At 44.5% G+C, this 18,580-nt stretch overlaps 1 protein-coding gene across 3 annotated transcripts in view; it reads right to left on the bottom strand.

Annotated features, from left to right (window-relative positions):
• Positions 1–2,329: 2,329 nt before the first annotated feature.
• The window catches only part of GEN1 (GEN1 Holliday junction 5' flap endonuclease), a 91,836-nt gene continuing 75,585 nt past the window's right edge, over positions 2,330–18,580 (bottom strand). For all 3 annotated transcript variants that reach the window (XM_056564248.1, XM_056564249.1, XM_056564250.1), the window contains 2 exons: positions 14,424–14,567; positions 2,330–4,332 (listed from right to left, as the gene is read on the bottom strand). In XM_056564248.1, the coding sequence (XP_056420223.1) occupies positions 3,050–4,332; positions 14,424–14,567 (1,427 nt within the window). In that variant the 3' untranslated portion in view covers positions 2,330–3,049. The remainder of the gene's footprint in view (positions 4,333–14,423; positions 14,568–18,580) is intronic.

The raw sequence follows: 18,580 nt of genomic DNA, 5'->3' as shown, positions 1-18,580 counted from the left end.
GCAGGCCAGATGCATTATAGGCAAGGTTAGACGACGATAACTTACAAAATCGTAAATATCGGCCGATCATATTGGCTAATCCGAAAATCTGTCGATCCCTACAACATAGCCTTAGGTTAACTTACACACATATATATATATATATAGAAAAAGCAGGGTGGGCTGCACCTCAAGGAAGTGTGAGCATAGGTGCACGCAGCGGCTGGTCCCAGGTCCCGGGTCCGTATCGCTAGAAGAACAGATTTGCTGCAGCACACAGAGTAGTGTCAAGTGGTTTATTTCATTCCAATTGCTACGTTTCAACCGCACATGCGGCCTTTTTCAAGCACGTGCTTGAAAAAGGCCGCATGTGCGGTTGAAACGTAGCAATTGGAATGAAATAAACCACTTGACACTACTCTGTGTGCTGCAGCAAATCTGTTCTTCTATATATATATATATATATATATATATATATATATATATATATATATATATATATAATCTCAAACCTTTAAAGGGGTAGTCCAGTGCTGAAAAACTTATCCCCTATCCTGAGGATAGGGGATAAGTTTCAGATCGCAGGGGGTCCAACCGCTGGGGCCCCCCATGATCTCCTGTACGGGGCCCCGAGCCATATAGCGGGTGTCGACCACCGCACGAAGCGGCGGCTGACACGCCCCCTCAATACATTGCCGAAGGCAGCACTCCGGCTCTGCCATAGAGTTGTATTGAGGGGGCGCGTCAGCCGGCGCTTCATGCGGTGGTCAACACGCCCCCTTCCCACGGGCTGCCGGGGCCCCAGGTCAGACCCCCCCACGATCTGAAACCTATCCCCTATCCTTAGGATAGGGGATACGTTTTTCAGGTCCGAGGGTCGCAATGTCAGATTGTACTACTCCCAGTAGCCACAATAACATTTTGTACTGCCAAGCCCATCTGAGCTGTGATCTTGCACAATGACCAGACGTAGAAACTCCTTTATACCTGAAAATTTAATTATATAAAACGACAGTGTTATAAAAATAAAATAAAAACTACAACTACACATTTAATTTCTTTTTTTTCACATTAAAACCTACTTAAAATATTAGTCAAATATGACAGATTTTCTTTCATTGCTTTCTTCTTTGTTCACATCCAAGACATACTTAAAAAATACCAAGGAAATAGCCATATCTGATTGTAGAGTATACAAAAACTGCTGAATGTTTCCAAGAGCAACCAGCATAATTCTGAGAACAGCTATAGATCTAGATTATAAAATTGTGGTCTTCAAACTGTAGACCTCCAGCTGTTGCAAAGCAGGCCAGGTAAGCTGGGAGTTCCAGTTTTGCAACAGCTGGCAGTCTACAGTTTGAAGGAAGAAAAAAAAGAAGAACAAAATAGAAAAGGAAGCATGAAGAAGGATGAAGAAAGAAGAAGGAAAAAGAAGATGAGGAAGAAGAACAAACAAACAAGAAAAACAACAACACAAAGAAATGTATCTGCGCCATTTACACTAGTGGCACTAGTTCTGGGGAAAACAAAAAGTGGACAACCAGTTTACATTTTATGTAGATGTATACTGTAAGATGTAGAGAAAAGGCATACATTAAAAAGACAAAAAAAACAGGAAAGAGAACAATCCATAGTTAAAATCTAAGCACAAAAAATGTGGATATTCCATTAAAAAACATTTATTTGCTATTGTGTAATGTCATAATACCGCTGGTTACCTGCTATCAGAGAGCACTGCATTATGGGAGGACAGAAGTAAAGTACCCATACACAGAGCTGACCATTATTTTTGGCCCCCTGCTCCCTTCCATAGCTATGAACATTTGGCTTGGCTCTTAAAGGGGTACCCCGGGGGAAAACATTTTTATTTAAATCAACTGGTGCCAGAAAATTAAAACAGATTTGTAAATGACTTCTATAAAAAAAATCTTTACCCTTCCAGTACTTATCAGTCGCTGTATGCTACAGAGGAAATTATTTTCTTTTTTAATTTCTTTTTGTCTTGTCCACAGTGCTCTTTGCTGACACCTGATGCCTGTATCAGGAACTGTCCAGAGCAGGAGAAAATCTACATAGCAAAACTATGCTGCTCTGGACAGTTCCTGACACGGACAGAGGTGTCAGCAGAGAGCACTGTGGACAAGACAAAAAAGAAATTAAAAAAGAAAAATAAATTTCCTCTGTTGCATACAGCTGATAAAAAGTACTGGAAGGGTAAACATTTTTACTAGAACTCATTTACAAATCTGTTTAACTTTCTGGCACCAGTTCATAAAAAATAAAGTTTTCTGACCAGAGTACCCCTTTAATAGAAAGAGGCTGCAGCTTATATCTTAAAAAAATAAAAAAAAAATATTTGTGCAAATGGAATAAAAAGTGTCAGATCCGTCTCTCTCCAGAAATCAATGGTGGGGGTAGAGTTGGGCCCCGTTCACACTGAGTAATTGGCAAGGAATTCTCGCTTAAAAATTCCGCTCTGGAATTTCCGGGTTTTTTTTCTGCACGGAATTGACGAATATAAGAGATGTAGGAAATATAGGAGTTCTATGGGATTCTGCTTGTGGATTCTGCTTGAAGAATGAACATGCTCTTTCTTCAAGCGTAGAGGAATTCCGCCGCAGAACTCCGTGAGCGGAATTTCCACAGTGTGAATGAGAGAGAAAAATACATTAATGTCTATGGGAAGGAGAGATTATTTTTTCAACCGGAGAATTCACAAGGAATTACTCGAGTAAATTCCTCATTGTGAACGGGCCCTTAGGAGGCCCACATATATGTTACATGGTCAAACTAAGATTTGGTACAGCCAACTTTTCTAGTGTATATGGGGGCCTTTATATATCAGACAGCAAAATGGAGATACACTGCTGACTGTTCCCAAGACCACTTACCAGGATTTTAACAAAGTCATATATGTGAACAGAAAAAAAGATCAGAAAATAATAAAAAATATCTACATCTTTTACTCTACATTTTGTGTAGATTTTAACTTTGAAAAGTTCTGTGTATAAAACAGTGGACACATATAGTCAAGGCATAAAAGGTAAAAGGAAGAGGAAAAAAACAAACATCAGCTGCTCTGTAACAGTCTGAGTTTTAGTCTTTCGGACAGTGGTAAAGGACTGTCCACAGATATTATAGAGTCGTCTTCATCATCACTCAAATTAACTGGAGACGTGGCAGGTAAGACCTTGGCTTCTGGGCTTTGGAAAAACAAGTTGTCTAATACATCATCTGTACTGGGAATAGTAAACGTATATGGCTGCTTGTTAGTTACTGGTCTGACGGGAGCCATTTTGTTTGTGGGCATATCTGATTTTGAACATTCTTTCTTGAAGAAATGTTTAGGTTTACCACCCCTTCCTTGTTCCTCTTCATCCTCACTAGAAGAGGCCACCTTGAGGCAGACACTTTTCTTTTGGGTCACTTTTATGGATGACTCTGGTGCCATTTTGCTGGCAATGTTTCCATCTGACACAGATTTTACTGGAACTAAAGGAATCTTCTTGACAAAAGTAAATGTTTTTGTGGTGGGACGTTCAGGTGCCCGACAGTTCAGGTCAGGCTTCCTGGTTGCATTAATTTGCTTTTCACTCTTTTGAGAACTTTGTTCTTTTATTGACTTGGTTTGTTCATGTTTTTGAAGGTTCTCCTTATAATTTCCATTATGGTTGTTACCAGACTTTGCAACGTCCCTCATACTGAGGCATTGGGGTATGGGCTTTAAAGGTTGGGGTTTCTCAATGATAACTGGTTCGGCGGTGGCATGCTTGCCAGCATTCTTTAAAAGTATCCTCTCTCTTAAAGGCAGCTTTTGTAGGTGTGTAATGCAAGGAGAGTCAGATAATGCAAAGACAGGTGGTTCAGATTTAGCTTCCAAACTCTTAGTTGTTCCAGCAACTTCTTGGATTGGATTGTTGATATTGTAGGTTGGCTTAACAGGTTCTCCAATGGTTATCTGACTACCACCTGTACGAGATTCGGCTTGAGGGGACATGCTAAAGGAGGTGGCTTCCCAATCAATGCTACTCAGATGTAGATCTGCAACCACAGATGAAGCATTAGGAGAAGCCACAGAAGACTCTGGTTTATTACCCGGTGCTGCAGAATAACATTGCCCCTCAGGTCTGTCGATGTCATCTTCAATACATAGGGGTGTGAACAAAGGTGATGAAGGTTGCGCAGTACCACACAGATCATTGGACTGATCACTGCCTTCAAGACAAGTGGTGGTTTCAGGTTCTGGCGATGATGCATTTGTCTCCACAGGTGGGGTTAAACTCATTTCAGACAAGAGTGAAGCAATGTCATTCACATTTGAAGGCGCCTTGGGTTTAGGTTTACTTTTCTTACCTACAAGATAACAAAATGCCACTTCATTAACTTCTTAGATTTATTAAGAAACCATTATAGAAGTCAGATCAGACCTTACATTTTATACAGTTAATTTCAAAGAAAAACTTCCTACGACAAGAATATAATCATTTTACAGAGTATAAACTGTATATATAAGGCATCTAAACCAAAGTGAAAAATAGAGATTCATTTCAGCCTATTACCCCGGCTACACTTTATTGAAGGTCTTATTGGACAAAAGACTATAGAATCCAAGAGAGCAAGTAATGGCAAGCAATGAAAAAGAAGTAATAGACCTATAATGGGAGCAGTTCAAACACATTGAGTGACCAATATTTTATACCAATAACCCGTCACAGCTCAGCAGAATTTTCTGCTAACTGCAGTTATATTTCCACAGCTTTATTACCAAGAGCAATGCTACACACTGAGGAAAATGCTGAAACTGCATTACAATCGCTGTATATAGAAATACACTGAACTGCTGTTTATAGAACATGGGTTATTCTGTTTAAAGAGGAGCTGTCACCATTCATGACATATCTGTTTCAGAATACTGGCATTCCCCATAAAGAAACAATTCCTGGGGATCTATTATTCATCTACCAGCAGAGTACCCTGTTTTGCCTGGTCTTCCTACCTAAACCTTGTGGGAGAGGAAAAGCAACAATGCCACACTCGTCCTCATATCCCGTCCACTGTACAAACTATTCTCTGCACCTCTCTGCTATCAGCAGGTTGTGTAAAAGTCCCGGACAATCTCTGCAGCCCGAAAGTAACGCAATCAGGAGATGTACCAAGTCCCATAGACTTACATAGTACATCAGAGAAAAACTCCACCCTCGCATAATGAGGTAGGTTAGGGATACATACATATGTAAATACACACGTTACGTTGCTTCAAAATCCAGATTAAATCCAGATTAAAGCCACGACCATGGGCAGGCAAGGTATTTTTCTACACTGAATTTTTTTGACATAGATTAGAATTCCGCTTCAAGAAGTAACAAGTCAATTCTTAACACTGATTCGGTGTGAAATCATTAAAGCTCACTTTGAAATTCCCCTCCAGCGGATTTGATTAGGATTCCTTTGGCAAATCAGCATGACACTTAACTCCTCAATTTACCATGTGTGAATATACCCTAAGTTTACACAGACAGAATTCTGCAAAATTTCCTGCACATTAACTTCAATTAACTATCACTTTCCCATTCACACATCAATGTTTCCACGAACGTTCCGCCACAGAAATTCCACATTCCGCAAAATTATAAAACCGTTTAGAGCCCTATTGAAGTTAATGAGACTCTAAGGGTCTTTTTTTTTTATGTGCGCAATTTAAGCGGAATAGCAGAAATTCTGTTGTGTGAACATAGCCTAAGGCCATGTTCACACAGCCAAAAATGTGTGGAATGTCTGCCAGAAATTAAGGGCAGATATTCCGCACATTTACCCGATTCTGTGGCATTAGGACCGCATGGAATTGCGCCGTCTCCGTAGACAGCAATGCATCTCCAAGTATATTCCGCAGAATTCAAGATCAATGTTTCTGCGCATGCCGGAATTGGAAATTCCACCATGTGCACAATGCAACAGAAGCCCATTGAAATCAATGGGACTCTGCTGCAGTGGAATTTCTGTGCTGAATATTCCAGCAGAATTTCGCTTGTGTGAACATAGCCCAAGAATAAATTTCTTGAATTAAAAGTGTTTAATTGATAATCAAAGTATTTGTGTGTAAATTATATGTTCACCTTCTTAAGGACCAATTTACGCTCTGGTCCAGTTACCGCAGTTTGAAGCGTGCTCACAAGCTGCACACGCTTCATACCCGGTGGGTCCCAGTTGATATCAGCTGGCTAATCAGGTTAATGCCGGACAACGCCAATCGGCCAAAGCCCAGCATCAACCCTTTAGATGTCGCAATCAAAGTTGCTGGAGGCGTCTAAATGCGAGATTTAATGTTGCCGGTAGCTCAGCAGAGCTGATCGGGACATCCGCGGCGAAATCGGAAAAATAAATAAAAATTTAACATTTGTTGTATCGCCGCGTGCATAAAATGTCTGAACTATTAAAATATGTTAGTTAAATTGAACGGTCGATTGTGTACACATAAGAAAAACACACATTAAAAAAAGTCCACATTTTTGGTCACTTTAAACTATAAAAAAAAATTATAAAAAGTGATCGAAAAGTCCCATAAAAAAAAAATAATATTTAAATTGTACCAATAAGAACTACAGACAACAGTGCAAGAAATTAGCCCTCATATAAAACCGTATGCGGAAAAATAAAGTTATAGGAGTCAGAAGAGGATGATTTTCAGCATACTAATTTTGGTGCATGTAGTTAAAATGTTTAGTAGTAAAATAAAAGTAGTAGTAAAATAAAATAAAACCTATATAAATTGGGTATCTTTTTAATCGTATGGACCTACAAAATAAATGATAAGGTGTCATTTTTATCAAAGAAATGCACTGCGTAGAAAACAGAAGCCCCCAGGTTACAAAATGGCTTTTTTTTTATTTCACCCCACAAATAATTTTTTGTTTCGCCGCAGATTTTGTGATTAAATAAGTTATATGTCATTACAAAGTACAATTCGTGATGCAAAAAACAAGCCTCTATATGGGTCTGTAGGTGCAAAATTGAAAGAGTTATGGTTTTTAGAACAGGAGAAGGAAAAAACAAAAGGGCAAAAACGAAAATTGACCTGGTCCTTAAGGTGTTCCTATACAAAAAAATATGTAAAAGCTATAAAACACCATAAAGAAGAACTGACAGCTCTCCTGACTTGCCTTTGTTAGTAAATAGTTGTATTTTTTTAAATAAAATTACAATTCTGGTTCCCTTCTTAGAACTCTGGGGGAGGTAATAAAAAAACCTGTGTAATTTCAGTAAATATTAAATCATATCTTTCTTTTTTCCCCTCACCACACATTGTCGTAACTCACGTGTGTTGCTTTCAAAATACCATAAGTTAGGTTTCATTTCGACATCACTTTTTCTCATTGCACACCAAAATGTAAGATTAAAATTTCTGAATAATTTAGGCAGGAAAATTCAAATACCGTATATACTCTAGTATAAGCCGAGTTTTTCACCACCATTTTTCGTGCCGAAAACGTCCCCCTTGGCTTATACTCGAGTGATGGGGGAAAAAAAAAATCGCAGGCATACCGGTGGGGGTGGAGAGGGGATGGGCCGGGCCGCCCATCTATACTGCAGGGACCATCCGACTTCCAATGGGGAGAGTGAGCCGGCCCTGGACTAGTGATGCTGCATTGACGCTGCCGTGCATGGACGTCTGTGCGCAGCAGATGTCCGTGACGTCAGGGGCGTCCCTACGCGGTAGCGTCAATGCAGCGCCACTAGTCCGGGGCCAGCCCGCAGCGGAGAAGGGGGCCTCTCAGTCAACATGGATGACCCGAACCGGCTCACCCTCCCCACTGAAAGTCGGACGGTCCCTGCAGCGACGTTGGACGGCTGCTAGGGAAGGACCAACAGAGCTGCAACTGGGGAGGTGAGTAGAGAACAAGAGAGGAGGGTCTGGATGATGACAGGGGGGTATGAGGGGGGTCTGGATGATGACAGAAGGGATGAGGGGGGGAGGGTCTGGATGATGACAGTGGGAGTCGGGATGATGACAGAGGAGGGCGGGATGATGATGATGGGGGGGTATGTATTTCCCACCCTAGGCTTATACTCTGGTCAATAGGTTTTCCTGGGTTTTTGGGCTTATATTCGGGTCGGCTTATACTCGAGTATATATGGTAATATGTTATGAGAGTGGAGATATTAAAAACCTCATACAGGATTATGGCTTAAACATGGCTCAAGCTGTGTTCGTCGGTACAACATGCATTTTTTGCCATGTTCTTACAGAAATGTTACTGAAACTGTGGTAAAAATTGCACATTTTACAGCAATTTGCATAATCTTGGTAACATTTCCCAATATTTACAGCAATATCAGGAAACCGCAGTAAAAACGTGACGTTCTGCACAGTATTGTTATTGACTGAAGGAGAACCAACTAAAACAGGGGTCCGCAAACTTTTTAAACAGGGGGCCAGTTCATGGTCCCTCAGACCGTTGGAGGGCCGGAGTAAAAAATAAATAAAAAAAAAACTATGAACAAATTCCTATGCACACTGCATATATCTTATTCTGAAGTGAAGAAACAAAGCGCAAATAAATACAATATTTAAAATGAAGAACAAGTAAAGTTAAATCAACAAACTTACCAGTATTTCAATGGGAACTGGGTAGTTCCCCCCCACATTAGGTGCAGTATAGTTCCCCCCACATTGGTGCAGTGTAGTCCCCCACATTAGGTGCAGTATAGTTCCCCCACATTAGGTGCAGCATAGTTCCCCCCACATTAGGTGCAGTATAGTTCCCCCCCACATTAGGTGCAGTATAATTCCCCCACATTAGGTTGTAGTTCCCCCACATTAGGTGCAGTATAGTTCCCCACATTAGGTGCAGTATAGTTCCCCACATTAGGTTGTAGTTCCTCCACATTAGGTGCAGTATAGTTCCCCCACATTAGGTGCAGTATAATCACCCCCCCCCCCCCCCCCCACATTAGGCTGGCAGTATGTTTCTCCACATTAAGGTGCAATATAGTCCGCCACATTAGGCTGGCAGTATGTTTCCCCCACATTAGGTGCAATATAGTCCCCCACATTAGGCTGGCAGTATGTTTCCCCCACATTAGGTGCAATATAGTCCCCCACATTAGGTGCAATATAGTCCCCCCACATTAGGCTGGCAGTATGTTCCCCCTCATTAGGTGCAACATAGTCCCCCACATTAGGCTGGCAGTATGTTCCCCCACATTAGGTGCAATATAGTCCCCCCCATTAGGCTGGCAGTATAGTTCCCCCACATTAGGTGCAATATATTCCCCCACATTAGGCTGGCAGTATAGTCCCCCACATTAGGTGCAATATAGTCCCCCACATTAGGTGCAATATAGTCCCCCACATTAGGCGCAGTATAGTCCCCCCTCATTAGGTGCAATATAGTCCCCACATTAGGCTGGCAGTATGTTCCCCCACATTAGGTGCAATATAGTCCCCCCACATTAGGCTGACAGCATAGTTCCCCCACATTAGGCTGACAGCATAGTCCCCCCACATTAGGCTGGCAGCATAGTCCCCCCACATTAGGCTGGCAGTATAGTCCCCCCACATTAGGCTGGCAGTATAGTCCCCCCACATTAGGCTGGCAGTATAGTCCCCCCACATTAGGCTGGCAGTATAGTCCCCCCACATTAGGCTGGCAGTATAGTCCCCCCACATTAGGCTGGCAGTATGTTCTCCCCCACATTAGGCTGGCAGTATAGTTCCCCCACATTAGGCTGGCAGTATAGTTCCCCCACATTAGGCTGGCAGTATAGTTCCCCCACATTAGGCTGGCAGTATAGTTCCCCCACATTAGGCTGGCAGTATAGTTCCCCCACATTAGGCTGGCAGTATAGTTCCCCCACATTAGGCTGGCAGTATAGTTCCCCCACATTAGGCTGGCAGTATAGTTCCCCCACATTAGGCTGGCAGTATAGTTCCCCCACATTAGGCTGGCAGTATGTTCCCCCCACATTAGGTGCAATATAGTCCCCCACATTAGGTGCAATATAGTCCCCCACATTAGGCTGGCAGTATGTTCCCCCACATTAGGTGCAATATAGTCCCCCACATTAGGCTGGCAGTATAGTCCCCCCCACATTAGGTGCAATATAGCCCCCCACATTAGGCTGGCAGTATGTTCCCCCTCATTAGGGGCAATATAGTCCCCCACATTAGGCTGGCAGTATGTTCCCCCACATTAGGTGCAATATAGTCCCCCACATTAGGCTGGCAGTATAGTCCCCCCACATTAGGTGCAATATAGTCCCCCACATTAGGCTTGCAGTATAGTCCCCCCACATTAGGTGCAATATGTTCCCCCACATTAGGTGCAATATAGTCCCCCACATTAGGCTGGCAGTATAGTCCCCCCACATTAGGTGCAGTATAGTTCCCCCACATTAGGTGCAGTATAGTTCCCCCACATTAGGTGCAATATAGTCCCCCACATTAGGCTTGCAGTATGTTCCCCCACATTAGGTGCAGTATGTTCCCCCACATTAGGTGCAGTATGTTCCCCCACATTAGGTGCAGTATGTTCCCCCACATTAGGTGCAGTATGTTCCCCCACATTAGGTGCAGTATGTTCCCCCACATTAGGTGCAGTATGTTCCCCCACATTAGGTGCAGTATGTTCCCCCACATTAGGTGCAGTATAGTCCCCCCACATTAGGCTTGCAGTATGTTCCCCCACATTAGGTGCAGTATGTTCCCCCACATTAGGTGCAGTATGTTCCCCCACATTAGGTGCAGTATGTTCCCCCACATTAGGTGCAATATAGTCCCCCAAATTACATTGGCAGTATGTGCCCCCACAGGCATACAGCCTCCAGCCATGGCTGGAGGCTGTATGCCTGTGTACTGCCCCATTTCAGTGTTCCGACCACCGCTCCGGCCATAGCAGGACCGGAGGATCGGTGGTCAGAACACCGAAGGGACGCGCCGCTGGTAAACACTTACCTCCAGCGCACGTCCTTGCTTCTCTGCTTCTCCGCTCCGTTGCCATGGGCGCACGCATGGGAAGTCAGTGACTTCGCTACGTGCGCCTGTTCCCGGCGGTCCCCGCGTTTTTAAAGTAAACGCGGGCCGCAGGGACTTAACCGATGCATCCTTGTGTTCCGAAAGCATCTTTCGGAACACAGGGATGTCCTGAGTCAAAAACACCCGGCGGGCCGGGTAAATGCGCTCCGAGGGCCGCATGTGGCCCGCGGGCCGTAGTTTGAGGACCCCTGATCTAAAACATCAGAAGACAAATCCAATAATGATGTGAGCACACCTACTTAAAAAGCCAGAAAAGTAAAAAAAAAAAAAATAATAATTTCATGTGCTTTCATGTGCCACATTAGGCTGGCAGTATGTTTCCCCCACATTAGGTGCAATATAGTCCCCCACATTAGGCTGGCAGTATGTTTCCCCCACATTAGGTGCAATATAGTCCCCCACATTAGGTGCAATATAGTCCCCCCACATTAGGCTGGCAGTATGTTCCCCCTCATTAGGTGCAATATAGTCCCCCACATTAGGCTGGCAGTATGTTCCCCCACATTAGGTGCAATATAGTCCCCCCCATTAGGCTGGCAGTATAGTTCCCCCACATTAGGTGCAATATATTCCCCCACATTAGGCTGGCAGTATAGTCCCCCACATTAGGTGCAATATAGTCCCCCACATTAGGTGCAATATAGTCCCCCACATTAGGCGCAGTATAGTCCCCCCTCATTAGGTGCAATATAGTCCCCACATTAGGCTGGCAGTATGTTCCCCCACATTAGGTGCAATAGTCCCCCCACATTAGGCTGACAGCATAGTTCCCCCACATTAGGCTGACAGCATAGTCCCCCCACATTAGGCTGGCAGTATAGTCCCCCCACATTAGGCTGGCAGTATAGTCCCCCCACATTAGGCTGGCAGTATAGTCCCCCCACATTAGGCTGGCAGTATAGTCCCCCCACATTAGGCTGGCAGTATGTTCTCCCCCACATTAGGTGCAATATAGTCCCCCACATTAGGCTGGCAGTATAGTTCCCCCACATTAGGCTGGCAGTATAGTTCCCCCACATTAGGCTGGCAGTATAGTTCCCCCACATTAGGCTGGCAGTATAGTTCCCCCACATTAGGCTGGCAGTATAGTTCCCCCACATTAGGCTGGCAGTATAGTTCCCCCACATTAGGCTGGCAGTATAGTTCCCCCACATTAGGCTGGCAGTATAGTTCCCCCACATTAGGCTGGCAGTATGTTCCCCCCACATTAGGTGCAATATAGTCCCCCACATTAGGTGCAATATAGTCCCCCACATTAGGCTGGCAGTATGTTCCCCCACATTAGGTGCAATATAGTCCCCCACATTAGGCTGGCAGTATAGTCCCCCCCACATTAGGTGCAATATAGCCCCCCACATTAGGCTGGCAGTATGTTCCCCCTCATTAGGGGCAATATAGTCCCCCACATTAGGCTGGCAGTATGTTCCCCCACATTAGGTGCAATATAGTCCCCCACATTAGGCTGGCAGTATAGTCCCCCCACATTAGGTGCAATATAGTCCCCCACATTAGGCTTGCAGTATAGTCCCCCCACATTAGGTGCAATATGTTCCCCCACATTAGGTGCAATATAGTCCCCCACATTAGGCTGGCAGTATAGTCCCCCCACATTAGGTGCAGTATAGTCCCCCCACATTAGGTGCAGTATAGTCCCCCACATTAGGCTTGCAGTATGTTCCCCCACATTAGGTGCAGTATGTTCCCCCACATTAGGTGCAGTATGTTCCCCCACATTAGGTGCAGTATGTTCCCCCACATTAGGTGCAGTATGTTCCCCCACATTAGGTGCAGTATGTTCCCCCACATTAGGTGCAGTATGTTCCCCCACATTAGGTGCAGTATGTTCCCCCACATTAGGTGCAGTATGTTCCCCCACATTAGGTGCAGTATAGTCCCCCCACATTAGGCTTGCAGTATGTTCCCCCACATTAGGTGCAGTATGTTCCCCCACATTAGGTGCAGTATGTTCCCCCACATTAGGTGCAGTATGTTCCACCACATTAGGTGCAATATAGTCCCCCAAATTACATTGGCAGTATGTGCCCCCACAGGCATACAGCCTCCAGCCATGGCTGGAGGCTGTATGCCTGTGTACTGCCCCATTTCAGTGTTCCGACCACCGCTCCGGCCATAGCAGGACCGGAGGATCGGTGGTCAGAACACCGAAGGGACGCGCCGCTGGTAAACACTTACCTCCAGCGCACGTCCTTGCTTCTTCTCTGCTTCTCCGCTCCGTTGCCATGGGCGCACGCATGGGAAGTCAGTGACTTCGCTGCGTGCGCCTGTTCCCGGCGGTCCCCGCGTTTTTAAAGTAAACGCGGGCCGCAGGGACTTAACCGATGCATCCTTGTGTTCCGAAAGCATCTTTCGGAACACAGGGATGTCCTGAGTCAAAAACACCCGGCGGGCCGGGTAAATGCGCTCCGAGGGCCGCATGTGGCCCGCGGGCCGTAGTTTGAGGACCCCTGATCTAAAACATCAGAAGACAAATCCAATAATGATGTGAGCACAACTACTTAAAAAGCCAGAAAAGTAAAAAAAAAAAAATAATAATTTCATGTGCTTAAAAAGATACTTGTTGGGGAGGTAGGTGTTTTATTTGAGGTACTGTTGCACGTCTGTCATGGTACTGCCATGTTTTTGTCACAATTTTCTGAAACTCTTTCGCTAATCGCGGTTAAAGAGTGCCATTTTTTTTTCTCAAAATGTCATTCTCATTTTTACAAGCTTTATTAGTCATGGGAGGCAAAAAAAATTGTGCCATTTTTACCATAACTTTGGTCATTTGCTGCAAATACAGCAAATACAGCAAAGCATATAAAGACTTGCCTCTAGTTCAAAGTAAGCCGCACTAGATGGTATGTTCTGACCCCATTCAAAAAAATAGCTATAGTAGTATTTGGCGATGTAGAGTTTAAAAATGCAATACACAACATTAAATAAAAAAATCTATAAATGTTTACATTTTCACATCATCCCAAAAGGTAGCGTAAACCTTTTTTCTTTATGTAAACACAAGCAGGAACCTCCTTTGAAAACATGCTGTAATCTAGACTAAATCTTACGTCCCCCCTATATATGCAAAACTGAATCGCATGGAAACTTTAGCTTTTTGTAATGTAAATAACGAAAGCACAAAAAACTTTAATGTAATACTTCCTGAACGTGCTACTTCTGATGGCAAATTCCTTTTAAAGACAGGAAGATAAGAAAGCTAGAACAAAAACCAAAAACAAGAAAAAACAATTGTGCCGATAACAACTGCCCCCATGATGGAGACAATCTCCACTATATATCTATATAGAAAAAACGCCCCATAAACGGCTTGTATTACATTTGGTATTCTATCTCCAGATGGTGACTGTGCATAGCGCAGTGTAAGGGTCGCACAGTACTAAAACCAAATACTCACATTTCTGCTTCAGCATCTCAGCCTCCAGTTTATCCTTTTGGAACAGTTCTACGACTCGAGGATAAGCCCCTGTAAAGAGACATTCTTCTTCAATGCTCAACAAGGGGGCATCAGATGGGTGGTCATCGGGAAAAACATAGCCGACTGTCACAGAACAGAGAAAATAAACAAATGTATTAAGTCAATTTAGTGTTTCACTTAAACCTAATTTAGAAACGGCTAATTCCCAACATATTTCTCTCATATCGATATAGGTCATCTCTTCTCTCTTCGTATGCATGTGCTATGTTCTGTCCCATCCACACATGTATTGTGTCCTTTCCTTCTCTTGTTATAAAAAATCATTTAGCTGCTACTCAGAGAAAGATAAGTATGTCAGACTTCCTTTTCTGCTCTCTCAGTGTCAGACATGGCAGCAGTGAGGGGGCTACACAGCAGCTCAGAAAGTGGATGGAGGAGAGAAACCTCTGAGGACAGCTCACAATAGATACAAAGCAGCCTGCAGGACAGAATTATATGGACTAAGTACAAGTTTAGAGAGAAAATACAGCTCACATAGAGGATGCAGAAGAGAAACTAAGCTAAATGTTAAATAAAGACCTAAGATGAGAATGTTGTTTTTGTTAGCACCATAAGTACAATGCTAGAATAATAATAGGCCTTTAGATCATGGGACTGGTATAGAGCTGTGCCAGTCTCAAGGTCTGTGGTAGCTTTAGCAAGCAGCGGAACAGGATCAGATGGACTCCAGTAAAAAGAGAAGGAAGGCTGGAAATCAAGATGCAATAAGAATTGACAGGAGTCTAGGAGGATTCATCTGGGATTCTATGAACTGTACATGTCACCAAATGGCGCAGGGCATGTATGGCACAAAAAGGCAACTCAAAGCCACAACATTGTGTGGAACCCTGGTTAGGAACACAGTTCGAAGGGTCTGCCACAATTCACACAATACAGTGTATGATCCCACAAGGGGGTTCCACCTCTCCCTTCCAGCTACAATATATTCACACACCATGGGATGTCGAAACGCCGTCGTGTCCAAGGTGTTGAGCAGGAGGAAGACCTCAGCTCAGATTCGTCTGTTGATGTGCGAAGCTCCACTTTGTTTCTGGTTATTTCAGTTGTTTTTTATTTTAGAGACTTTATCATAAATCTTTTAACAAACATCATAATCGTGAGTTACGGTAATACCTGGCTGGGTCTATATATAATGGGCATTTCTTAAATGTTTCTACTATAATCTATTATAATATATATATATATATATATATATATATATATATATATATATATATATATATATATATATATATATATATATCTCCTCTGACTTGATCCTTGATAATGGTCTTGGTGGTCTATTTAAGGTGGACTCCAGCCTTACCTTAAAAAAGTCTGACCTTGATTTGTTGATTACGCTTCTTTTTGTATCTTGCATTTGTTGCCCAGTAAACATTGTCCTCTCTCTCTCATTTCTATTTCTCTTTATACAGCCACATTTATCAAAAAGACCAACCACAAATCCATGCTGAGCGTCTTGTGTTCTAAACTGCTGCTAAAATGGGTTCATTTGCTTTGAAAGATTTTCTATCATATTTTTTTATTTTTAAAACAACCAGTCTGCAGCCAAACAAAAAAAATCATGAAGTTGGGTAACAACATCTACCAATTTATGCCCAAAGTGTTTGAGGGCTAAATGGGCACTGCCAGAATCAAAAACTTTTAATTTGTGGTCATGGCTCGAAAGGCCGAACGAGCAAGTATACGAAAAAGGAGAACAAGAGTACTTACCGTCCTGAGCCTTGGAACCCCGGTAGACCTAGTACAGAATTTAAGAAATACAAACAGCGGATGAGGTGTGCCCAATAACCGCGACCGAGGGCACGCCTATAGAGGGCATGCCCTATGTATGGATTGTGATAGAAAAAAGGGAGGGTTGGGTGGGTGACGCCCACGAGTCATACGCCCCTACCTGAGGGAGAGGGGAGTTTATATACCCCACGCCACTCCCACAAATGCAGCCAATTAGGCTTTTTACTTGTGGTCATGGCTCGAAAGGCCGAACGAGCAAGTATACGAAAAAGGAGAACAAGAGTACTTACCGTCCTGAGCCTTGGAACCCCGGTAGACCTAGTACAGAATTTAAGAAATACAAACAGCGGATGAGGTGTGCCCAATAACCGCGACCGAGGGCACGCCTATAGAGGGCAAAGAGTCAAGAGTAGGGTGTAACTCTATTTTATTTGTATCACAACGCCAACACTTTAAACACATTAGCCATTTCGGTAGAGGGATCCGGAATGTACCGGTCAAAACAGCTGGAGTTCCAGCGGCCTAGCTTCTTAATGATGTGAGCTGGGACATCATGTTTGGAGGCTGCGGAGGCCGCTCCGATCCTGAATGAGTGTCCTGAGATGACAGCGGGATCATGACCTAGCATGGTGACTAGGGAGCGGACGTATCTGGTAAACTGGGAGGAAGACAGAGCATGCCCAGCCACCGGGAGGAGCGGACTGTCCGCTGCTTGCCCGGACAGCATTGAGAGGAGGTCGGTGAGAGACGAGACTGGGCACCACTGATGTGAGGTGGGGAAATATCTGATGGATGCTCCCCATCTGCAGGTTTTGGTGGACGGAAGGGTGAAAATGAAACCTAGCCTGTTGGGTGATAGCTGGCTCAGGGTCGGCCCGGGTGCTCGGCAGCCAGTGCGCGTGAACTCCCCCGGTCTAAGGAAGCCGTAAAAAGCAAGGTGTATGGCAGCTTTGATGACCGTGCTGAGGTGAAAGCCAAAAGGGTGCGTGTCCAGTAAGGAAGACATAGCCCGGAAAAGATCCCCGTGACCGGAGCGCGAGAAAGAGATTTGGGGTGTGACAAGACTGAAATGCCCTTGAGTGCTGCTTTGATCGGATGAGCAGAGAGTAGAGAAGAGGCGTGAGGGTGCGAGAGTGACCTGTGGTGTTGAAGACCTGTTAAGTGAAGTTTGATGGTGTTCTGGGATAAGTGTAAAGAAGAATGGCAAAAACCAACAAAAGCTAGGGCAGAGTGTAAAGGGATTGTGGGGGAAAGCCCTAAGCCCTGCATGAAGGAGGAGAAAACCGCCAAAGCGGTATCATAAGCCCGGACCGTGCTGGGAGCTAGAGACTTCTTGATTAGAGTGTTGGCAATGGAGACGTATCTGGCTAGTCCGTTAGCAGTTGTTGGAACGGAGGCACCGGGACTCCGACCCGGTCTGCGTCTGGTTGTACCTGAAAAAACACACCGAATTTAGCCCGAGAGAGTGCATCAGCCGCCAAGTTCTTCCTACCTTCTATGTGCTCGATCAAAAAATGGAAATTGTGCTGGAGAGACAACAGAATGAACCTCCTGACAAAGCGCATTATGTGGGGGGACCTAGAGCGTCCTCTGTTGAGAATGTCGACCGTAGCGGAATTATCGCACAGAAATCGAACTGTGGAGTTAGCCCAGGAGTTTCCCCAGACAGCAGCGGCGGCTACGATGGGAAATGTTTCAAACAGGGCTGACGTGACTGTGAAGTCAGGAATGTTGCGGATCTCAGCTGGCCAGGGGCCGGCTAACCATTTGTTCCCGAAAATGGCTGCGAAGCCAACCGATGAGGCATCGGACACTATAGTCGGGGACCCGTCTGATAAAGGGGGAACGAAGAAAGAGACGCCGTTCCAGCTCTCCAAGAAGTGATCCCACATGAGTAGGTCAGCCATCGCCTCATTGTTGATGTGGATGACCTGCCTCTGACCCGATACTGAAGGGAGAAGGTCCAAAAGTCTGGATATGAAGGCTCTCCCCTGCGGGATGATCCTCATAGCGAAAGCCATCATGCCCAGGAGGCTCTGGAGTTCGACCCTGGTTACTGTGCGACTCCTGGATAGGTTGTGTATCATCTCCCGGGTTCTGACTAGTTTCTCCTGGGGAAGCCTAGCCTGCATGTTTACAGTGTCTAGGATGACGCCCAAGAACACCAGTTGCCTGACGGGGCCCTCCGTCTTGTGAGGTGCCACTGGGACCCCGATTTCCTTGAACAGAGACAGTAGTGAAGTGAGGTTGCGAGGAGCGAGACTAGGATGTTCGAGTAGTAAGAAGTCATCCAGGTAATGTATGACGTGCTGGCAGTCAGCCACGTTCTGGAGTGCCCAATG

This window comes from Hyla sarda, chromosome 3 (genome assembly GCF_029499605.1).
Source record: "Hyla sarda isolate aHylSar1 chromosome 3, aHylSar1.hap1, whole genome shotgun sequence".
NCBI classification, from domain to species: Eukaryota; Metazoa; Chordata; class Amphibia; order Anura; family Hylidae; genus Hyla; species Hyla sarda.
This window is presented reverse-complemented; position numbering and strand designations above follow the sequence as displayed.